This window comes from Periophthalmus magnuspinnatus, chromosome 12, assembly GCF_009829125.3.
Source record: "Periophthalmus magnuspinnatus isolate fPerMag1 chromosome 12, fPerMag1.2.pri, whole genome shotgun sequence".
Taxonomy (NCBI): Eukaryota; Metazoa; Chordata; class Actinopteri; order Gobiiformes; family Gobiidae; genus Periophthalmus; species Periophthalmus magnuspinnatus.
Window position 1 is genome coordinate 4,909,792 of NC_047137.1, and position 23,250 is coordinate 4,933,041.

The 23,250-nt window shown below is 36.5% G+C and overlaps 3 protein-coding genes across 6 annotated transcripts; 2 read left to right on the forward strand and 1 right to left on the reverse strand.

The window, feature by feature from the left end:
* Positions 1 to 308: 308 nt before the first annotated feature.
* On the reverse strand, positions 309 to 3,641 carry gpn3 (GPN-loop GTPase 3). The gene is made up of 8 exons (XM_033975933.2): positions 3,487 to 3,641; positions 3,283 to 3,391; positions 1,742 to 1,909; positions 1,204 to 1,328; positions 1,017 to 1,132; positions 852 to 948; positions 614 to 742; positions 309 to 541 (listed from the first exon to the last, which is right to left on the reverse strand). Exons 1-8 carry the CDS (start codon positions 3,532 to 3,534, stop codon positions 482 to 484), a joined length of 852 nt encoding a protein of 283 aa, XP_033831824.1. The 5' UTR covers positions 3,535 to 3,641; the 3' UTR covers positions 309 to 481.
* Positions 3,642 to 3,928: 287 nt separating this feature from the next.
* Positions 3,929 to 21,389, forward strand: rnf170 (ring finger protein 170). Of its 2 annotated transcripts, none has more exons than XM_033975934.2 (7): positions 3,929 to 4,096; positions 4,561 to 4,708; positions 4,789 to 4,864; positions 4,976 to 5,090; positions 5,167 to 5,240; positions 5,330 to 5,461; positions 5,529 to 6,317. In XM_033975934.2, exons 2-7 carry the CDS (start codon positions 4,575 to 4,577, stop codon positions 5,796 to 5,798), a joined length of 801 nt encoding a protein of 266 aa, XP_033831825.1. In that variant the 5' UTR covers positions 3,929 to 4,096; positions 4,561 to 4,574; the 3' UTR covers positions 5,799 to 6,317. The 2 variants fall into 2 exon arrangements, with proteins under 2 accessions (XP_033831825.1, XP_055081621.1); XM_055225646.1 differs by lacking the exon at positions 5,529 to 6,317 and adding an exon at positions 20,608 to 21,389 and having other exon boundaries at positions 3,935 to 4,096; positions 5,330 to 5,458.
* Positions 6,813 to 22,723, forward strand: hook3 (hook microtubule-tethering protein 3). Of its 3 annotated transcripts, XM_033975931.2 has the most exons (25): positions 6,869 to 7,021; positions 10,861 to 10,946; positions 11,412 to 11,484; positions 11,554 to 11,604; positions 11,689 to 11,821; positions 11,898 to 11,965; positions 12,042 to 12,104; positions 12,219 to 12,302; positions 12,491 to 12,553; positions 13,306 to 13,469; positions 14,130 to 14,270; positions 14,362 to 14,449; positions 14,532 to 14,645; positions 14,736 to 14,846; positions 14,940 to 15,021; positions 15,104 to 15,173; positions 16,525 to 16,665; positions 16,764 to 16,851; positions 17,856 to 17,890; positions 17,973 to 18,055; positions 18,131 to 18,231; positions 18,448 to 18,552; positions 18,685 to 18,756; positions 19,241 to 19,377; positions 20,343 to 22,723. In XM_033975931.2, exons 1-25 carry the CDS (start codon positions 6,965 to 6,967, stop codon positions 20,356 to 20,358), a joined length of 2,226 nt encoding a protein of 741 aa, XP_033831822.2. In that variant the 5' UTR covers positions 6,869 to 6,964; the 3' UTR covers positions 20,359 to 22,723. The 3 variants fall into 3 exon arrangements, with proteins under 3 accessions (XP_055081617.1, XP_033831823.1, XP_033831822.2); XM_055225642.1 differs by lacking the exon at positions 12,491 to 12,553 and having other exon boundaries at positions 6,813 to 7,021; XM_033975932.2 differs by lacking the exon at positions 12,491 to 12,553 and having other exon boundaries at positions 6,813 to 7,021; positions 19,241 to 22,723.
* The last annotated feature ends 527 nt before the right edge of the window (positions 22,724 to 23,250 follow it).

A 23,250-nucleotide genomic window follows, 5' to 3' on the forward strand; every position in this document is an offset into this window, starting at 1 on the left:
CAATGACACCTCAAGTCCAATGTACAAAAAAAGGCCAAAAAAGAGAAAAGGTTCATGGTGTGTATGTATGTGTATGTCTATATATTACATATGTATACACACATATACACAAATAAATGATGAGGCCTGTATAAAAAGTACGATTTTTTTTGAGTGCACATTGTAAACTGATAAAAGAAATACAAGAACCATGTCTGTAGAAGTCTTTAAACTTGGCACAACAAGATTTTTTATACACACAAAAAAATGAGCTTTTGATTCTATTGCGATATATTGTGCAGCCTTAAGGAATAAAAGTCAGCTTTTTTGCATTTTGTAACTTTTTTAATTTAAAAATGCCTTTATATTTAACATAAAACATAGTGTAAACCAATTGAGAATCTATATAACTTAAAACACATCCATAAAATGTCCAGTACATGAAATAATCTAATCTTGTTTTGTCAGTCCTGTGAAATGGCAATCGCAGTACATATTCTTTTCAGCTGTCAAGTTTGCCTTCAAAAATCTCATCATAATTCAACTCTTCCTCATCCAAGTTCTGAAAAAGAATACAAATATGTGAAAAATATTATACAATTGACCAAATAAAAAATAAAATAAAATCAATTACCTTAGGTTCCTTGACCTCCAAGTCTTCACCATACTGAATAGAAAAGTCTATATGTTGTAACACAATGTTAATACCCTCCTCATCTGTTCGATCAAAGGGCAAGAACCTCACCATGCTGTAGTCATCGATCTGCACACAGAGACGGTAACTGGTTACAATGCCAAACAAATCACATCTAAATTAAATAGTATCCATAATATAAAATGTAATATCAAAATTACAGTATAAATGTACTTACAAGCCCACAGATGACTTGAGTAAGCTTCTTAAACTTTTTACTTCTGATCGAGTCTGAATTGTCTTCCATCATTGAATACATGTCTGGATCTAGATACCTGAAAATAACAAAAAGCATGAAAAAAAACCTAATCATTTTGGTGACTTGGCTAATCATAAAACTTACTTTTCAATTTCTTTCTTTGCTTTTGGATTAAGCAAATCCATTTTGGTCATGATGTTTATCTGAGGGATCTCAAGGGAAACCATGGCACTCAGAGCTGCCATGACACCAGAAATAAACTGTGAACATAGAGTAAAAATCAGGTTAAGATAGTACAATATGAATAGATACACAGAGGGGATGCCATTACCTTGAAAGACTCCACCATGAACTGAGAGTCCACTAGAAAGACGCCACATACTCGGAATTCCCATTGCTGGAGCTGGTCAACTAGCTGTTTCATTACAGGGAGATGTGTATAAAGTTCAATCTGACCTGCAAAATTACATTTGTTCAAGTAGGCTACTGATGATGGGTACACAACATTGTGATATGCAATTTGTCTGTTAAGTACTGCAATATCGAAAAGACTGGGATTTTAATATATTTTCTGACACCATAAATTTAGTTTGTGTGAATGCCATGTTCATGCAGATTCTGTAAAAATAAATACTTAATAATAAATAACATCTACCTCCTTTTCTTGCTCATTAAAAAAACAACAACAGGTAATTTATGTCAGATGGAGAATCGTGGCATTAGTACAATATATTTAGTTTGTTGTGATACTGCGTCAACCCATATTGTGAAATTGTTACTTTATCGTTACTTAAAGTAAAAAGAGGCCATTAATCCTATGAAAACTAGATGGTATGGTGTGTGGGCTATATGAGTCATTGGGCACTTACCTGGACAGTCAAATAGTATGTAGTCATCCTCCACATGACCCAAAGTCTCCTCCAGCCAGTCAAAATTGTTAGCAAAGTACTCCATGCAAAAGACCAAGCCTCCGTTAGGACCAAATCTGAGAGAATCATCTTCCATCACATCATCCACCTGGATCAACTCACGGATGTCTGGTGGCATATAATAACATGTGACTCATAGTTTAAGTAGTATTTTTCATGTATAAATTACTTTTTTACTTTCACTTAAGCTCAAATTTGGCAGCACTACTACTTGTGATTGATCACATTAACCATGACTGTTCTTTTACTTTAATTGTCAGTGTTATTTCCACTACCTATTGCAAGTACTTTGTAATGCAGTTTTGGAAGTATTACATTTTAGATCAAGCTTTTATACAAAACTTAATAAATTAAACTATGCTATAGCCTACTGAATTTATCCGCATGCTCTCTGGGCTCTGATCAATCAGGGCAGGTGATGTAGTCAAATTTTGATGCCTGACCAGCCAATCCTCTCTATATTGGGATTGAGCTTGTGGTTTTCGCTGGCAAGGTAACCAATAAAAAAAAAAAAAAAAAATTAACCTTTATTTAACCAGGAAAGTCCCATTGAAATTATTAATCTCTTTTTCAAGGGAGTCCTGGCCAAAACAGCAGCACAGTTACATTACATTACACGCAGACATTTCAACACATCACAAAATGGATTCTTAAAAGCAATTACAAATCATAGACTTAATTTCCAAACCTTTCAACATAGATTTAAACTTAACTATTTAAATCAGTTCTTGTAATTTCAAGACTTTTTGTAAATTATTCCACGTTGAAGGCGCAGAATATTGAAATGCCACTTTACCAGTCTCTGTGCAGACACTCGGGACAGAAAGAAGCTGCAGTTTTGTGATCGCAGAGCATAATGTCCATCTGTTTTATGTTGAATATACGTGCTTAGATATGGAGGGAGCAGACCCATAATCCCTTTGTAAATGAACATGTACCAGTGACTTAGCCTGTGAGTGTCCAGTGCTGCCCAACCAACACGTGTGTACAGTTCACAGTGGTGTGTCCGAGGCTTACAGTTTGTGACAAATTGCAGAGAGGCATGGTAAACGGAGTCCAGCAATTTTAGTACTTGGGTTGGGGCATTCATATAAATAACATCTACACAATCTAGAATGGGTAAAAACGTTGCTGCAACAAGTCTCATCTTTGCATTAAAAGAGATACATAACTTGTTCCTAAAATAAATGAAGTTCGTTTGTAGATACAGAACACAACTGGTCAAACAGCCGGGCATTAGGAGAATAGAAATTTGCACTGTAGGCTACTCAGGAAGTTATTAACTATGATTTAAAATGTAATGATTCCATTTCATGCCAGAATTATACTCAATTACTAGTACATGTTTAAAAATCTACTCAAGAAAGTGCAACTACCCCAAAAAATCTACTCAATTATAGTAACTTCAGCACCCTATTTGTAGTGTGTTACTTTCCACCTCAGCATGCAAAGTAATGAATAAGTAATAATCAAGCACTTACCTGCCATGACAGGATAGTCAAAGTGCTCCGCAGCTGGATCCAGGTTGACCACCTGCACGGAGCGGTTTATAGCCTCGGCATGTTGCACTATAGTGGAACAGTACGTGCTCTGAAACAAACAAGTGTCACAGCATGGAGTACTTTACCATTGCACATCTTAGTGGAGAGTTAATTAGTTTCTTCCTATTTGAAATGTCTCCTTACCTTGCCGCTTCCCGCCGGACCGATAACTAGTTGTGCGTAACGAGGCATTTCACCTCTAAAATAAGCGTGTAAACACCTGAAAAGGATTATTTATCGGGTCGAGCTAACAGCATGTTGTCATATTTCTCCATCATGTTTTCTTCTTTTACTTTGAGGCATATCGTCGTATATGGCAAGGCAGCCCTCTTGTGGTTGTAGAGGGAAACGACAGGTTATTCATAGTTTGTACACATTTGGATATTTGTTCCAGGCCAACAGTTGAGTTGATTATCAGTATGACTATATTAAAAAAATAATTTACAATACATTTTATCTAGTGATAAATTGGTAAAGTATAATTGAATGAATAGACAGGCTACTAATATAGAAACGGCATATCTATTTACACTGGTATCAAAACAGTGCCCTTTGTAACCAGTGGGGGCGCACATCGAGACCAAATTAAAGGACCTGTGATCGAAGAAGACCAAACGGAAGAAGAAAGATAAATAAATATTGCAGTTGTTAAAATGCCAAAATTGCGCTTACAGGACAAAGACACCTGCGAATTTTACCACCATTTTGTGTCAAAGTGGAGCCATGCTTAACAACAACTCGGACTGTCATTAAGGTGAGGCCATTACTCTGCTTAGTTAGCTCTTGCTTTAGAGGTGTGTCGAATACTATAAATACCATCAGTTGGCACAGCAGATCAGATCAGTCGATTTTCTAATCTGAAGGTTTGGAAATGTGCATGTGTGGAAGCAGTGGGGAAACCTGTTGTCTTCGTGTTAAATGATGAATAAACAAGACAGAAACCCCAACTTCTACTCACTGACCACTCTTAACACGGAAATACCTCTTCATGTTCTAAAGCTGCAGTCTTACAAATCAGTAAACAGACCAAAGTATTTATTTGTTTAAACTGCACTGTTGTTGCTGTTGTAATTCATGAGTTATTAAAGCATGTTTGCTGACAATGCTACTTGGTTAATACTAGACATAGACATACTCTGTTCTTAGAAAGGGTAAGAAAACATATTTCTTAATTTCTTCTTGTGCTTATGTGAACTTAACGTGTACATTTTTCATCAGTGTGAGCGTGGGTGATGGAGGACTGTGGGGACGTGGACTATCTTATCCAAGATGAGGACACTCTAATTGAGGGTGTCAGTAACCAGGTTTTGTTTGTTGTGGTTGTTAGTGTCACTTTTCTGGCAGGCCTGCTCACTCTACTCTGCAGGTAAGTACTGGATGCAAAATGTAATATATTAGTCAAAAATATATATTGGCTGTTAAAACCAAACATTTGCCTTTTCACAGACAGGAGCAGCATGATATTCATCCAGAGAATCAAGAACATGTCCGAGCAGTTCGACAGCAGCTCCAGACAGAGCAGGTAATCAACATCAATGCTTGGATAATTATTTTAGTATTAAATACATATCATGTGTTATTATCATGGCTTCACAATAATCTCTTACACTGCATTATGTTTTTATTCCAAAAGGAGGAAAATAACCAGTCTGAGGAGAGGCAGCAGTACTACACAGACATGTCTTGTCCTGTATGCCTACAACAGGCTGTGTTGCCTGTAGAAACTAACTGTGGGCACCTTTTCTGTGGTAGGTTTTCTTGCACAAATGTGACAACTGAACCAAATAATTAAAACTAACTAATGCCTTTGTTTGATTATGATAGGTTCTTGCATTATAGCTTATTGGAGGTATGGCACTTGGTTAGGTGCCATTCACTGTCCCATCTGCAGACAAATTGTAAGAAATTAATATAATTATTGTAAACTGTAATGCAATTTTTTTTATCTTTAATAGCCTCGTGAAATTGTCCATATCCCTCTTTCAAGGTTACATTGCTCTTCCCATTATTTCATGAACATGCAACTCCTCAAAGGGTTCAAGATGGTGAAGCTGAACCTCAGCTCATATTGCGAGACATCAATGACTACAACCGCAGGTTTTCAGGCCAGCCCAGATCTGTAAGTAAAGTACTATATATTCCAAATTTATTTTTATAATATATATTTGTGTCCCTCTTCCTCTTAGCTCATGGACAGGTTGCGCGATGTGCCGACCCTTCTCCGTCACGCCTTCAGAGAGATGTTTTCTGTTGGGGGCTTGTTCTGGATGTTTAGAATTCGTATTCTTCTTTGTCTTATTGGTGCAATTACTTACCTGGCTTCACCACTTGACATCCTTCCAGAGGCGCTGTTTGGCCTACTGGGATTTATGGATGACTTTTTTGTAATCCTATTGCTATTTGTCTACATATCTATTATGTACAGAGAAGTTGTCACACAGAGATTGAATAACTAGCAGAATTTTACAAAGTATCAGGTGAACTTTAAACTCAAACAGATTTACTATGGAACGCTACAGTGACCACCCACAGCTCGGTTTGGGAAATTACATTCCCGTTCATTTTTCCCATAGACTTTTGTGACATGTGGTTTTTGTTGAGACTGTGAAATTGATTGTTAAGACCATTAAGTTTTGCTAATATGTATTTACCTCACAAAGCTTCAGTCACTGAAGAACAACATGGATGATGCTATGATAGTAAGGTAATTACTTATTTGACACCTTTCAACCATACACATAATGTTGAGTTTAACTATGCATATTGGAGAATTATCAAAAATGTGTGTTTATACAGCTTATGCACATGTAAAAACTTGTTTACTTGTTCATGGTGAATGTAAGATTATTTTTGGGGCAAAGATAGTAACCAATCTCAATTTTACTAGCATCAAATCTTCCAGTTTTGTTTTTTTTTTTTTTTTTTTTTTGTAGTTGGAGTATAATAAATAAAACAACTGTTGGAGTTTGGCAATTGACTTTGTATTGTCTTAATTTTATATGATTATGTTTTACCAAGAATTTAATAATATTACTGCAATGGAATGTTTGTGTGACAGCCTTCATAGTTAAATGTTTTGGTGTGGAAACTGGCAATAGATATGTAGATTTGTTTATCAATGTTTAAATGAAACCTTCACTTACTTGAATTTGATTGACTTTTGTGTGAGTGAAAATGATTAGGTTAGAGTTGATTTTATATCCTTAGTTTCTATGTGGCATAATATTTGTGTTTAAATAGCAGGACAAATCCTGACTAACCACCACTAGTGTTAATTAAAAACAAAACTGGAACTCAAATTCAGTAAAGCTATTTAAGTTTGAACTTCAGAGTAAGCCTACAAAAGACAAATATTGAAGCTTTTAAGAGCCTATGTATATAATCTAATGTGTCATATAAAAGAGCGGCTGATGGCATCCTGATATCCAGTGAGAGAGGAGTTTTTCTTTAATACAAGCTCCGCCCAGCCCAATGGCAGCCGCCCGAACCCGGTCAGCCCACGGGCCAGCCCAGCTCTGTGGCTCTGGAGCGGAGTGCTAGAGGAGATCTCGGGGGTGTAGCCGACTGTGATCTTGATTCCCCTTTCCCGACAACACTCAAAGTCCACCACCGATAAGGAACAATGAGCACGTCTGAGTGTTTGGACCGTATGGAGCTCTGTGAGAGCCTGTTAACATGGGTAAGTGATCGAACAGGCGTATTGATCATTGATTTCCCACTGTTTGTGAGGGACCCCGGTTTGCTAGCTCCTACGGCTAATGCTAAGCTAACGCCATCCCTAAGCAAAAGCTTTTTCTAGACAAGCTAGCTAGCTAAAGGCGAGACAGGCTCCTGGTTGGTTAGCTGTTACGTATGCAGGCCAGCTGTTTGCTGTCTGCCTGTCTGATGATGTGGATCTCTCTAAACCCGAGTCAAAATCGTACAATGCGTTGGCCAAAGCTCAGTGTATTTCACCACTTGGCCTTTACAACTCTGCCTGAAAGGTGTGTTGATCTGATGAGGCGGGTTAAGCTAAGCTAACATTTACTATTTTGGTTTGGCTTTTATGTACGGTACCCAGTTAGCTTCAGATGTTGCGATAGGATTGAAATGGTATCGCAGCTGTCATTAAATATCTATTTCCATTGCGAAAATGAACCCTTCATTTGACCTTTCATTAATGCTAAATGACAGCCTTTAGATCTGGTAATAATGTGTCTGTAAAAAAAAAAAAAACACTCTGGGCAATGCTCAGAGCTCTGGTACAATGTGTTTGAGACAATGTGGTTATGAATAGGACTGTCCACTGTGGCATTTGTTGTTTATGTCACACAGATGACTGCAGTAGGTGCCTGTTTAACAGAGTGGCCTCATTCACCTTAATCATCTGTGCTTTTACTTTGTGTTTACTTGTGTACTAAATTAGGGTGCATGTGGTTGTTGCTACTGCTACATATATTTAAAAAGCAAATTCCCATATCTTGTTAAATGTCACCACCTCCACCTTCGTCTGGCTGTCATGACTTGTCTCATGTAAAACCTACTACAGCCTCTCCTTTTGCTGATGTAATGATCTGGCTGGCAGACATTCTCCACATGCCTGTCACCTGTGGAGTCATTCCTGACCCTGTGACTAAAGACTTAAAAAAACTTTTTGAAACGGCACCAATAACCAACAGGAGACTGTATTTTTTATCCCAACAGCTAGTTTTATTTGACCATATTTGTCATAGTTCAGTTCAAAGCCTTTTCAGAGTAAGTATATTTATTTGTGTTTATTGTATGATCACAATTTGCCAATACATGAACAATACAGCATTTCTTCAAATGCCAACAGTAATGCTGCAGCAGCAAGGCATTCAAAAACACCTCAGCACATTAACTCATCTCGCTGTCAGGAAGCTGTTTGAACAAAACAAAATTAAAAGTGTCAGTTTATCGCTAATTGTCTAAAAATGAAAATGTAATGGTTCCTGACAGTAATGACAAGCCATTACTTTAAAATGTCATTATCTAAGGATTACAGATAAATCTCACAAGCACATGTCAATATGGGGGTGCTTTTGTTTACACTGTGCAACAAAATTCACCTTACACTAGTAAGTGGATAGATATGGCACTGACTACACTGTCAGCTGTTGTGATGCAAGCTAGTTGTGGATCATATTAATCACTCCTCTCCTCTCAGCCAAACTGTTCTGAGACTTGGGCGCCAATGTAAGATTGCACTGTGGTTTCAAGTATTTATGTTTTCAGCAAACAATGGGCTTTTCAGTTTAGCAAGGGCTCATTTTGAGATTAAAAAGAAGCACATTATTCTATTAAATCTCATTACCTGAATTATTCGATCTACAAGCTCATTCCCAAAAGATTATCAATAGGGCCGTGACAATATCTCATTCTCTTGGTATGATCTTACCAGTGTTAACCTCACGTTTCCCAACCATGATAAGACTGGTATGTAGAGCTGGGGGATATAATGACAAAAATCTAATTGTAATCTCATCCATGTGATGACCTGCTATTTTGGTCATCATCATATTATTTTTCATAATTTCTCTGCTCTGTCTGATCAAACGCAGGCACTTGTTCCCACCCTCTTCTCCTTCTTCTTTAACCAATCATAGTGAGTGAAATGTGAACTTTCTTAGTTGGCAAATCCAGAATAATATCTCTTTATTCTTTTACAGAGGGTCACCACTCCCTCCATTGCATTTCAGGCCAGAACCAAACGTGATTGTGGAGTCAGATTTTTATTTTCAGTGACGCATGTGAAACAAAGGAGCTTGTTGGTCACCCACCATTCTGAAATGAAATAGCATTTCTCTCACCTCAGATTAATAGAGTTTTGGGCTATGGGCCCATCTGAACTCACGGAGATTCACTGATGACCAGACTCACATCTTTGTAAAGTATTGAAGTGTTTATTCTGAATCACAGTCAATAAACTTTCATCAGAAGCTGATTATTTTATTTACCTATGCAAGGTAATAGAAAATACTGTGTATATAAATGTTGATAAAATCAAAATCATGATCTGGCTCCAAGAAAATTGTGGTATTAATTTTCTGCTGTATCGTCCACCCTTCCTGGTATGTTCTTTCCTGAGCTGTACTGCATTGATCATTATTGGTCACTGTTTGTTGCAGGGCTGTGGTGTTGGTCTCTTTGTGAAACTGCTGTCCTGCTAGCTTTCCTTCCTGTCCAGTTACCTTTGCTGTCGTAGTATCTAGGAAGTGATGTCATACATAATGTAATGAAGAAAATCATAGAGAATCATCCCTTTTCACCAGGAAAGCAGCTAAAAGTATATCCTATCATACTAAAAGTTTTATTAATGTATTCTTATGGCTGAATGTTATTCATTAGGTGATTTGTATCTTTAGTCAATCTCAAAAAAACACATACAAAGAATTTTCTTATTAATTTGATTCTTTATTGTGGTTACCCTAATGTACACGGTACCAGTTTTCTAACAGCTTTCACCCTCCGCAGACAAGTGCTTGGTGGTGTCCTTTGGCTCTGTTGATGTGACATGTGGGAAGTGTAAATATCAAGTTGCCCTGATGTCTGCTGAAGGCTGCTCTTCACAGCACTGTGGTGATGGCCTTTGTGTTATTGTCATCTTCTTTTGACTCTCCTCTTTTCTTAAACAAGGCTCACTCAGTGCTGAAGATCTTAGAAAGATTCACTGTATTCATTCTCCTTCATATTTTTAATTTTTTAATTATGTTTAGTTATTTTTCTACTCTGACCATTTTTTGCATCAGCTTTACAAAATGGCAATGTCTTGAGATGTAGTTGGAGAGCCCTGTACTCACGTACCAAGATTTTTATTTTTATTTTTATTTCAAGAGAGATCTATTGGGTACACCCTTTCATATACTTGCATAACACCTAGTCTCTCTGACCAGAAAAGGGAGCCTCATTTTAAATATCTTTCTATATTTTTTCTATATGTTTTTTCTTGCCATGCTATATTATAAGCATTACAAGTGGCAGAGATCTTATATAAAGTTAAAGCAGGAATGTAAACCATGTAATTTTCCTCCCATCAGATGTCAGACATTCTTGCTTTCTATTTCCCTTCCTCCTTAAGTGCATGGTCTGTCATGGAGAAAAGTATAGCGCCAAGGATTAGTATTCAATAAAGTAAACCAAGAATTTACTACTACCAAGAAGCCAAGAACAGTACTAACAGGCAAACTGTAAGGCTGTATTCACACTTAGTCTTGTTCTTATCCAGCTTTATTCAAGGCTATTAAATGTTTAGTTTGGTGATTAGTCCCAGTTTAGGCCCTATCCTGTGTTGGTTTGTGTGTATGTGACATGTCTGCACAAACATGTAGCCTGAAAGAACTCGAATCTCTGTTTTATTTATTCTGTAATTGAATACAGTACAGTATTTAAGTTGAATTAACTACAAAAACATAAAAAATACCGGCATCGGTTTTATTTTTGCCCAGCTATGGATCTAGTAATTGGTAACCCCTGGCTTAAAAAATAAATAAATAATGTGTTCTTTTGTGTTTATTTCAGATTCAAACGTTTGGAGTGGAGGCCCCATGTAAAACAGTTGAAGATCTGACCAGTGGGATTGTCATGGCCCAGGCTCTACAGAAAATGTAAGTTCATCAATGTATCCTTTTGAATGGTCTTGTTATTTTAAATTCACATTCCTTCCAGACCAACCTAAAATCTGTCACTGAAGAGATTAAGAGCCCATGAATGAATTACTCTTAAGTCTTCAGTTGTGGCCCAACTGTTTCAGGATTATCTCAAATAAAATATTCTGGTTACTTTTCTTCTTTTTGAGAATCCCAATAACAATTCCAGGGATGCAGTCCTTTAGTTGTTTAATTTATTTCTTGATGCTGTCGTAGTCAAAATGTTTTATTGACTAATTATTTTATCATGATTATAATGATTTCTATGGACAAAAGCGAAAAGGAGAAGGCATGGAGTGAGTTAGCGAGAGTTTTGGGAGAGACCCATAGTTTAATGTACTTTTCACTTAATAGAGGTGCTTGTAATTGTCTTGGTTGAGCTTCAAGTACCACACTGCTTAATTCTTTCCCTGTCTTTTATAGAGATGCGCAGTACTTTAATGAAGCATGGATTAGTAGAATTAAACCAGACGTTGGAGACAACTGGAGGTTGAAGGTTGGTTGTACTTGCATTTACTGGATTTGTATGCTTTTTAAATGTATCTAATCGTTTTGTGTATTTCAGATCAGCAACCTGAAAAAGGTTTTGAAAGGAATTTTAGATTATAATCAAGAGGTAACATTCACTGCTGAAATTGTTAATTACAATAATATAAACCTTCTGTTTGATCAATATTTTTGATTTTCCATTCCTGTTCAGATCCTCGGTCAGCATATAAATGACTTCAGGCTGCCAGATGTTACCCTTATTGGAGAGCATTCGGATGCTGCAGAACTTGGGAGAATGTTACAACTCATACTGGGCTGTGCTGTCAGCTGTGAACAAAAGCAAGGTGCAGATTACATTTTACTATTGGTATCCATAATATGACAGTTTTGGTTTATGCAGTCTTGTCTGCCTCTTCTTAGAATACATTCAGACTATAATGAGCATGGAAGAGTCAGTGCAACATGTCGTCATGACCGCCATCCAAGAGGTGCACTATTTCACAGCTAATAAGTAAAATACATTTGGATGTGTTGTGTTTACAATAACAGTGTTTGTTTCTATAGCTCATGAGTAAAGAGACTCCAGTCACCACCGGAACGGACTCTTATGAGGACCTGGACAGACAAGTATGTGTGAAGACAAGTTTGTATTTTTATGTAGCAGTTTCTGATCTAAAAGAGTTGCTTCATGTATTATATACATATTTGTACTCTTCACTAACTTTATCATTCCAATAACAGCTAAAGAAGACAGTTGAGGAGCTCAATGAGGCTTTGAACACTAAAGAAGAAATCGCACAGCGGTGTCGAGAACTTGACATGCAGGTATGCTTTTCTTTTTTTTCTCTTGTTTGTCTTGCTTATCTAGCTTTATTGGAACATCTATTTTATTCATAAAATACATACTGTAATGCTTGATGCAATTGAAATAAATACGATTTTTAGACATTTTAAAGGGCTGGTGTACATTGGCCTTCCTGTTTGACTCTTTGATACTGTGCCTTGCTTTCAAGGCCCTCCATGTCCAAGAGGAGCGTGATAGACTGAGGTTAGACTTTAATGAGCTAGACGAGAGGGTAAATTCAATCTTTCTTCTTTCTGTGCCCTTCTCCGTGTCATGTTTGCTGTGCCTAATAATCCTGGATTTTGACCTGAATGGTTTGCTTGCCAAGGCATCCTTTGGAGAATCCAGCCCCTCTCTGAGTTCTGTGTGTGCATGTGAGTGGACATGTGTATAGTACACACTAGAGTGTGAGCACATGTGTACTCGGTGGTCTGCAGCCACAACTAACTGCAGTGCAGTGTCCGGGTGTGTCCCATGTCTACCCATCACTAATACACCCCTGCCCTTTGACCTGGACACGCTTTTCCACCAACAGCTATAGATATATTTATATAGTTATTATTTATTTTAATGTATTTCTTAATTCCTGCAGTCCTAAGCAAACAAAATGAATTACTACAATTTAGTCAGATTTTCAGTTTTTCATAGATGGTTCAATGAACCACTTCCTGAACCAGGTGTGCTGGTAGCTAATAAGTGCTGTTCGACCCCCATCTGCCGCTTTGCTTTGTGTGGAGTTTGATGCCGTGTTTGTCAATATGAAAAAGATTTATGAAATTGTCTGTAGCCCTCCTTGCTATACAGAAGATTGTTTCCCTTGTCATACTGTGTGTTATGATATATGATATGAATAATATGAACACATATCTTCCTCAAAGAAAATAAATGTTCAGAGTTTTAAACAATTTTTGTTTATCTTTCCTACCCTTCTCCTGGTGCATCCCCCTCTTTTCTCTCTTTTTTTCTCTCGCCCTGCTCTTGTAGGTGGCAGCTTTACAAGATGAGAAAAGCAGTTTGCTGGCAGAGAACCAGATTTTGATGGAGAGACTTAACCAGTCGGACTCTATTGAGGATGTGAACAGCCCTGCTGGAAGAAGACACCTCCAGCTGCAGACACAACTGGAGCAACTACAGGAGGAAACATTCAGGTAAACAAAAACATGATTGTTAAAACTGTTCTATTTGAAGCAGGGCTGGATGATATGGCAAAAAAAGATTCAAGATTTTATTATTTTCAAAAACGACATAAAATGGTTTTCAGTATTGATTTCATAAACATAAGCAAGACAGACTTTTAATAATTGCCATTTAAGCCCCAAAACAGCCCAATTTGTTATAAACAACTTTATAAACACAAGACCACATGCTTTTACTAAGATTGGCTGTAGACATCTCAATTATGAAGATCACCGAATTAGACATGACAACAAAGACGAGCTAAACGCTAACGATAATTTTTGTAATCGACTAGTCAGTGATTATTTTTTTCGATTGACCAGTCAGTTATTTTTATTGTACATTGAGACTTTTTATCAACCATATTAAGGTTGAAATATTGTGACTGAACACTGATAAAATAGAGAATATTTTCAAGTGTGTCATTAGTCAAAATCAGACATCGTTTTTTTTCTTCTTTGATATTTTGATTTAATAATTTGTGTTTTAGAGTATGCATAGGTCAGATAACAATTATGATTATCAAAATACAACTATGGTTATTTTTTTATAGTCACTAGTCATGTCATATTTATATCAGATTAATTGCCACGCTTTAATTTGAAGAGACTAAATTTGCTGTGTATTTTAAGGCTTGAAGCGGCCAAAGATGACTATCGGATCCGCTGTGAGGAGCTTGAAAAAGAACTTGTAGATGTGAAGTCACAGAACGAAGAGCTGTCATCACTAGCAGATGAAGCCCAGTCTCTCAAGGATGAGATGGATGTTCTCAGGTGAGTCATTGTTTCTCAGAGGCTGTAGGTTTATACATTGTGTTTGTGAGAGTGTAGATTTGTAATTAACTCTTCTATTAACTTTTCATAGACACTCATCTGACAAGGTCTCTAAACTAGAAGGCACAATAGAACACTATAAGAAGAAATTGGAGGACATGGGGCTACTCAGAAGACAGGTACTTGTATTTTGGTCTAAGAGCTTCCCAATGTGTAAAATGATTACCATGAGTTTGATTTTACATCGATTTTATGTTTCAGATTAAGTTGCTAGAGGAGAAAAACACAGTATTGATGCAGACCAATGTTAGTTTAGAGGAGGAGCTGCGAAAGGCGAATGCTGCTAAGGGGCAACTGGAAACATATAAAAGACAGGTACCTTTTTAAAAATGTGTACAGTTTATAATGTATGTCATTTTTTTAAGAGATCAGAATGTTAAAAATGAGGTCTTTTTCTCTGCGCAGGTGGTTGAACTTCAAAACAGGTTATCAGAGGAGTCCAAAAAGGCAGACAAAATGGAGTTTGAATATAAAAGACTTAAAGAGAAAGTGGATTCTCTACAAAAAGAAAAAGATGTAAGCTATTTTATTAGTATTTTAAAGGGTGAAACTCTGCATAACATTCTTCCTACAACTTCCTTACCTTTTAACCTCTGTATTTCCCTCTAGCGTATGCGTTCAGAGAGAGACTCGTTAAAAGAGACAATAGAGGAACTACACTGTGTACAAGCTCAAGAGGGACTCACTTCAGGTATTATAAAAATGAATAAATGACAATGTATAGCCATCTTCGTGTTTGAGTTGATCTTTTGGACTTAATTTGTGTGCTACAGGCGTATTTCCACTGTTGGGCAGTGATGGTTCAGACTCTCTGGCTGCTGAAATAACCACACCAGAAATGAGGTATGATTTAGTCCGCACAGATGACAAAGACAGGGTTGGATTGGAAACTAAAGGGATACTGCAAATGCATATCACTTAAATGGCAAAGAAACATGGTATTTGGCTTTAAAATTGCTAAGTTCATCTGATTGTAGTGTGGCCTATATACTGGCCTTCATGCTGTTACTGAAGGAAGCTGATTCTTTCCAAAAGGACTCTCTTCTGAAACGATGATGTGCCATTTGTCTTTACCGCTGCATAAACTTGTGGTTATATACAGAATTGTTTAAAAAAAATACATAATTGTTTATTGTCTAGGGTAATTTAAAGGGCCCATATTGTTTTCTGATCCATACTGGAGTTGTTTTGTTCCATTCACACATGTTTAACACACAAACCCAGCATGTTTAGGCTGAGTTCTTCTTTCAAATGGAAAACACCATGTGATGTCATGTGGTAACACAGAAAGTGCTCCACTGTGTTTTTGAACTCCGTACACCTTCACCAGAATCATTTGGATGCTTTCAGCCCTGAAATTGCCAATCTCTACTGAACAAAAGGTAAAAGGAGCTGTTAACTTGAAAACTATTGCTTCATGACATCACAAGGTGGAACAGAGCGTTTTGAGCTTTGGAGATGTAGACAAACTAATAATGCAGGATTCCTCAAACCTGTGTGAATGATATTGGATATAGAACCTAATATAGGACCTTTTTAAATGTTGCAGAATCTGGAAATGCTAGAGATTACCTGCTCTTACTTGTTCTGGGATCAGCAGTGTGAAAACTAGGTTGATCAGTCTTATGATCAAACTTTGAAATTGAAATGTATTGTTAAAATGCCCCTTGAGATCATGTTATAATGATCTCAAGGGGCATTACTAATGACTAATCTAATTTTCAAGATAATGTTCTAATGTTTGTGTAAGCTGCATCAAACATGATTTTCCTCTGTTCCACGGCTAACAGTATGTTTGTACCAATGTACTAAGCTTAAAATGGGACTAAACACCTAAACTCCCACAACCACATTTCAAATAGAGCTGCAAAAGTGGGTTATACCTTGAGGACTATAGGGAGGACAGTGAGGGAGAAGGCGTGGGGTCCGGAGGTATAAGAGGTATAACAAAAGTGTGATTGGTTTAACAGCTATCCCCAGTAGCCAGATGTTTCTCATCAGAAACAACTGGCTGTAATCAGGGCAGGTCTATGTGTCACATAATGCCTGAAATTGCTTTGACCACTGGAGATGACACACATTCAGTTTTTGACTTTAGATTTACCTAGTGTGCACTAAAAAAGGAGTAGGGACACTGCATCATACTATAGAAACACCATCACTTTGTGCTTAAAACATCCCCTTTGCTTCCCAGAGAACACCTCATACGTTTGCAGCATGAAAACAAGATGCTAAAACTGGCCCAGGAAGGTTCAGACAATGAGAAAATTGCATTATTACAAAGTCTACTGGAGGATGCCAACCGTAGGAAAAATGAACTGGAGACTGAAAACAGGTCAGTGGCAATGACATAACAGAGACAATTAGTTATAATCAAATTGGCTAGCTCATAAGATTTACATCCGTTTTCTAATCACTTTACCCATTTTGTAGATTAATCAATCAGCGTCTTATGGAAGAATCGAGTCAGGTGGAGGAGCTGCAGAAGTCTCTCCAAGAACAAGGCTCTAAAGCTGATGATGTGAGTACACAACAGAATGACTTTATTTTCAAAATGCTATAGAATGCTTGACCAGTGGTTCTCAAACTTATCACACAAAGTACTGCCTAAGAAAATGCCACTAGAGGATTATTCCAGGACTAAACTAGAGCTAAACAGGTCTAAAGTAGACTACCCATTTGCTATAGTGCTTCACAAGGACTTATCGAAAGGAGAAGAAAAACGTGGATAGAATTCTAAATGAAGCAAACACTAGAACTGCTTTGGAATCTGCATACCACTAGGGGGAGCTCACTGACCACAGTTTGAGAACTGGCTGCTAGGCTGTATTAATATAACCTGCTTTTTTTCTTGCATGTTTATCTGTATTGTTAAACAATTTATTTATTTATTTTTATAATTTTGTTTTTCTTGTTTCTTCTCAGACTATAGTAAGTATTGAGTGCTATCACATGTAATCTTAGATCTGCAACTGAAATTCCAAAGAACTAGTAGATTAATATCTGTGCACAATGGAGCACAGCAAATTTAATAAAATGTATATTTTTATATATACATAAGCAAATTTAAGTACTTATTTAGGCTTTTAAGAAACATTGATGTTTTGGGGGAAAGTCTCTAATTGCAAAGATGAACACACAGAATTGATTTAATAATCATTTAGGTAAACAGAAGTGAAAATGCTGGCCAAAGCACAGAGAATATTTATCTTGAGAATAAATGAATATAAGATTTGCTTAAGAGATGTGTTTTTTTGTTATACAGGTAACAATTTTGGAATTTGAGTTGTGGTGTATTTTTAACTTTCTTTGGTTTTAGCTTTCTCACTTAGCATATTATTTTATGATTTAATGTTGCTTATGCATTTTAGCTGTAGTTCAGCTCTTGTAATTTGAGGTGTCTTTAGAAACCAGTTCCTTTCTACCTCCTGCATGTCTCCTCCTGTCTGTAAAGTCATGCTCTTGTCTTGAAAGCTAATTTCTGTAAATTAACTTTTTAACCTTGAATCTTATTTATTTTCCCAGTCTTCCATAATAAAGAAGAAATACGAAGAACACATGTAAGTTGTATTTCAGCATATTGTCATAAATGCCATGTATTGAGATAGTAATTGTGTCCTAAAAAAACATATTTTGTTAAAGGGAGAAACTACAGGAGTTGAATAATGACTTGCTGAAGAAAAATGCTGTGATTGATGAGATGGAACCTAAATACAATGCCAGTTGTAAGTCAGATTCACCTTGGATGAAAAATGTAATTTTCTATTTTTTGTTCCAATATGTCTGATTTGTATTTGCAGGCCAACGCGTTGAAGAGCTTGAAGATGCCTTGAAGAAGAAAGACGATGACATGAAACAGATGGAAGAAAGATATAAGAAATATCTCGAAAAAGCCAAGAGTGTAATTGTTCATTTTCTCAATATATATATTTTTGACCAAGTTTTCCCTGTTTAAAGTCATTGTGGTGAATAATTAGAATGCATAAGAATAAGAGCACCTTCATTATTCTTATTTTGGGAAGTGTCGCAATGAAAAGTACAAGAACAACAGTCAAAATAACTATTTAAGAGAGATAGACCTTAAATCTAACAAAGACTAACATGTTTTCTGTTTTAGGTTATCCGAACCTTGGACCCAAAACAAAACCAGGGCTCAGGTCCAGAGGTCCAGGCTCTGAAGAACCAGCTGCAAGAAAAGGAGAGGATGTTACACTCATTGGAGGTAAGCGTTCTTCTACAATAACAGGAAGGGTAGTTTTCTGGTTAGTTGCACGTGTATGTCTTCTGATTTGAATTATGGGATGCTTGAGATGTATCTTAAACTTTGAGCTGATTTCACATTTCTCCCAAACAGAAAGAGATGGACAAGACAAAGACCCAGAGAGATTACGAGGAGAAGCTGATTGTGTCTGCATGGTACAATATGGTAAAGAAGACAGCATTTCAACATTACAATAAGCATTTACTAACAAATATAACTAAAAATTAAAGAGGGGGGTATTATGCAAAATCTTTTTAGCTTTCTAACATGTTAAAACGTTGTTCCCTCATCAAAAACATGACTGAAGAGGATTTAGATGTCATCCATGTATGTTTCACTAATGTAATAACCCTTCTTATAATTAACTGGACCAGAAATGTTTTGTTAATATGTTGGGATTTTTGGTGAACATTGCATTTTCACAGCAATAAAAGGTAACCTGGTGATCTATTACGTTATGTGTTAGCAGTTAATATAGAAGTAAAATATCCCCTCTTTAAAGTTTTATGTTGGCATGTAACCACTAGAGGGCAGCCTTGATTAATTAATGTTTTTGCCCTATGTGTAATACTGAACTGGTCTGATTGTGGAGAAGCATTAACTGAAATCACTTTGTTTAAGTTGAGTTTGTTTTTCTGGACTGTTTCAGGGTATGTCTATGCAGAAGAAGGCAGCAGAAGACAGACTGGCTAACACGGGGTCGGGTCAGTCCTTTTTGGCTCGGCAGAGACAAGCTACCAGCTCCCGGCGCTCCTACCCAGGTCATGTGCAGCCAGCTACGGCCAGGTAGACTGCTTCTGCTAAGAAAGCCCAGCGCCTGTTTTAAGGCTCAACTTTATCTTTACAGAAGACATGGTTCTATGATTGTGTGGTTTTCATTTTTGTCTTAAATTCAATGAGCTACAGATTCTATCTTGCCCATTTTTATTAATATCTTGACCCTTGCCAATTCACAACCCAGCATTTTGAGTTCCCTCCTTAGATTACAATGGGTTTAATCACTCCACATACAATAGTTTTTTTTCTACATCACAAATATAGACCTCCTTCCAGAGCCTTTATGATTGATTGATGTTGGTTTTCTTTGTGTTAAACTGGGATTTGAATTCTTTTTTTTAATAGTTTTAACCATAGATTTGTTGTAAAGTGATGGTTTTGTGCAATGTTTTGTTGTTTGTATATCGTATTACATCTGTAATGTTTGCTTCAAACTTTAGATAATCAATTCACTAAACTTAAATATCATAAAGTATTTATGTAACAGATTTCCTAAACCACAACATGGTAAAAGTGCAGCAATAATGACAGATGGTTATCTCTAACTGACAGTTATTTTGTGTAGCCACTTAAACTGTGCCAGCTTTTACAGGGTAGTCTGAAACATGCCTTATGTGCCATAAAGACACACAAACATAATAGAGCTATATTTAGACTGAATACCCCAAAACGCTAGCATGCTGAATGCAGTGTATCACAGTTAAATGCTGGATAAATTACAGGCCTTCAAAAGCTTAATGTAAAATCGTTTAATATCTGTGATATATCTTTAAATTCAATAAGCAATAATTGGAATGTTGCAAATATAGTCAAAATCAGATGTTGCATCCTACTCATTCCTTGTGTATTAGAAGTTTAATCAGAATTTCCCAAACATACATTCTAAATACTTCCTGAATGCAAAGACAGCCTCTCAATGTTATTTTGTCATCTAGTGTGTCTGACTGTTGTCTTTTTGTCTCCTCCCTCAACAGCAATATCACTGCATGATTGGCCCTTCTCTGAACTGCCAAGCCTGGTTTAGCATGGTCTTAGTCTGTTCCAGCTCAGGCCTCTGCTGCATGAACTGTCTTCTGTTTGCATGAGTTTACATTGACTACAAACCTCAAGCAACAAACTAAATAACCAGCAGCCTGCAGCAGCATGTGAACTAACCCCTGTCCACCGTCATGCTGTGTAACGGTCACATGAGTCAGACTCAGTAACTCCAGCTTCTCTAACCCTGTCTGTTTTAACCCCTCTCTTATGGACCTTACACCTGTCAACTTAGCACATCAGTCAAGTCTGTTACCACTTGTTTTGTTACAAATCTCAAACAGACACAATATCAGTTTAGCTGACTGTCTGTTACAAAGGAAGTATTTTAGCTTAGTCTTTTATTTTAGATTATTTTATATGGTCTGTTACATGATACCTCAAATATGTCACCTCCTCAAATCTTTTGATGGTAACATTATAGGCATTTGTTATAAAGAAACATTTTTGAGGTGTAAGTTACATTGGCCGTCCTTGTATGTCACTATATTTGACTTTGATTATGTCTGGGAGAGGCATGACTCCAGCACTGTAATGTTTGGAGCAACAGGCTAATGACCACTCCTACAGTTGGAATGAATTTAGCAGTAATTTAAGTGTTTTAACATTTGTTTTGAATATGGTTTTAGACATGAGCCCTTATTAAGCCTATCTGTATTGTTCTAGAGAGCAAATACAGTTTGCCGTCTGATGTACTGATCCAATGCAGTATTTGTTACGTTATTCATGTATACTTAACTCTGCATATTCATTGTCTTACTATGAAAACTATATCAGTATAATTAACCTAGGTTGCATCATGATAATCATAGCCCATGGAGCTTTTAATTGCATAATATATAATCATTAGTATGTTTAAGAGAGGGGCTTAAAGGCTGTTGATGAGGGCCTTATGTTACATTCATACAGAAACCAGGCCCAATAGTCTTTTGGTGTAGTATAACATTTGACATTGATTCTTCAGCCAAAATGCCAAGCTAACAGCTTACATACTCTCATACTCCTTCAGACTTTTAAGTGTTTAACTGTAAATTAATTTTGCTAGTATTAATTTTTCACTATAAAATGATGACATAGGATGCAAAAGAGGTATGTATGCATGATACAGGCATATATGCATATGTCTTATGATTGAGAGAGATGCTTGAATCCTCTTTGCCCAGTTGAGTGCCTTGAAGTATTTAAAAGAATGGGGGCTGGTGGTTTTACAGGACATTGCCTCCACCCTGTATGAAAAGAGACTTCTCTTCAAACAAATGTGTTCAGGCTTAATGAGGGCTGTAACTTTTAATTTTACTAAATGTATATTGTGTAACCTAATATTGATTCATGCAGTGCATCTTAATGGCGTATTTATTCCTCTGCCACTTTGACAGATCAGTGTTTTCATTTGTATAATTGCACATATTTTAACTGTTGGAGGTGATGTGAACTCCCCATATGGCATTTTGTACTGTATATTCTCCTATGCAACCAAACAAGCAACACTGACCTGCAGTGTTCTCATAAACAAGGCACACATATTATTAAAAGGGTGAGTGCAATTTGGAAACACCGCATAGATTGGGGTATTTTTTGCTTATAATTTTATTTTCATAAACATTTTCTTATTAAAACAAATTTTACATTTTATTTATTTTAAACTCAAGCATAAGTCACAAATACAAACTTGCAGTCAGTATTAAGCACATTAAAGTGTCTAATTCATATTGGCAGGTGTACAAAAGTTTTCACAGTCCTCCATAACCGTCCACAAATATCCATTTTGTGAAAGGCACAGAACACTTCATCAGGGACTATTTTGGAGTCAATAAATTATTACTTTTTTTTTTATTATTATTAACTTGTTGCACCCTTTAACTTTTTTCACACCAGCCACTCGTTTTTTACAGTGTGTGTCTTGAGTTGGAGTGAAAGTTTTTTGTTCTTACATATGACGTTGTGATAAATCATCGTCACACTATCGCAAATTTCTATATTTGAAATCCTTGCGATGTAATTTTGGGGTTTTAGTAGTGCATACGTTACAAACAAAACCTTAAGTTAATTCCACTGTTAACAATGGCGCCATTAACAGGTGAAACTGTGGAACTGCATTATGATTATTTTATTTTTATTTTTTTTACTGAAAACTTTTTTCTCAACATATCCAAGTAGCAGATACCTTTTTCCATTTGCCAAGTTTTATATTGCCTGTATATGACTTCACTTTGTATAGACATAGTGTCAGAAGTGCAGTTCTCCAGTGGATAATGTTGTGCTTCCTACACTGCAAAACCTGGAGATACCATGTAAATAAAGCTTGTATAAAAAGGACCTGTTGTTAGTTCTTAATGTTTTCTTGTCCAATGAGTTTAGATAGCTGACATATTACATTTTTTTGAGATTGTATTAAGTGTTATAGTGTAATATAAATAAGTATTTTACATTTTGATAATTTTAAACCACGATATTGATCGAAAACCTTTATAATAGACATTCCTTCTTCAAAACTGCAACACTGGCATTTTTTTACCATTACAAACAGCATATTTTCATGTCAGCTTTACATTTCTGAACCCTACTCGTGAATCACAAATAAGTAGAGAGATGTAGGTGGTGATAAGGGGTAGGTGAAAACTAAAATTTTCAAGCCTTGAATGCAGGAAAAAATGGGATAACTCAAACATCCATAAACCAATTGAAATACAACTTTGAGTTAGCTAATGATGAGGAAACACAGGTATGACAGAGTAGATTTGACATATATCTCCTTTTAATGACTGGATTGAAATCTGTAAATGATAACTACCTTGTGCTTGTGTCCTATTCTTCTGTTAAGCTTGTTGAATATCAAACTTCAAGTCT

Excerpts from the sequence above, each read along its gene's own strand:
- gpn3 (XM_033975933.2), bottom strand. The coding sequence starts at position 3,534 with ATGCCTCGTTACGCACAACTAGTTATCGGTCCGGCGGGAAGCGGCAAG. Across the intron at positions 743-851 it reads CTCAAGTCATCTGTGGGCTT|ATCGATGACTACAGCATGGT; the intron begins GTAAGTACATTT and ends CTCTGTGTGCAG. Across the intron at positions 542-613 it reads TGGAGGTCAAGGAACCTAAG|AACTTGGATGAGGAAGAGTT; the intron begins GTAATTGATTTT and ends ATTCTTTTTCAG.
- rnf170 (XM_055225646.1), top strand. The coding sequence starts at position 4,575 with ATGGAGGACTGTGGGGACGTGGACTATCTTATCCAAGATGAGGACACT. Across the intron at positions 5,091-5,166 it reads CTGTGGGCACCTTTTCTGTG|GTTCTTGCATTATAGCTTAT; the intron begins GTAGGTTTTCTT and ends TGATTATGATAG. Across the intron at positions 5,459-20,607 it reads GGTTTTCAGGCCAGCCCAGA|TCTCTTATGGACCTTACACC; the intron begins TCTGTAAGTAAA and ends TGTTTTAACCCC.
- hook3 (XM_033975931.2), top strand. The coding sequence starts at position 6,965 with ATGAGCACGTCTGAGTGTTTGGACCGTATGGAGCTCTGTGAGAGCCTG. Across the intron at positions 14,646-14,735 it reads TGGAAACATATAAAAGACAG|GTGGTTGAACTTCAAAACAG; the intron begins GTACCTTTTTAA and ends TTCTCTGCGCAG. Across the intron at positions 16,852-17,855 it reads AAGGCTCTAAAGCTGATGAT|TCTTCCATAATAAAGAAGAA; the intron begins GTGAGTACACAA and ends TTATTTTCCCAG.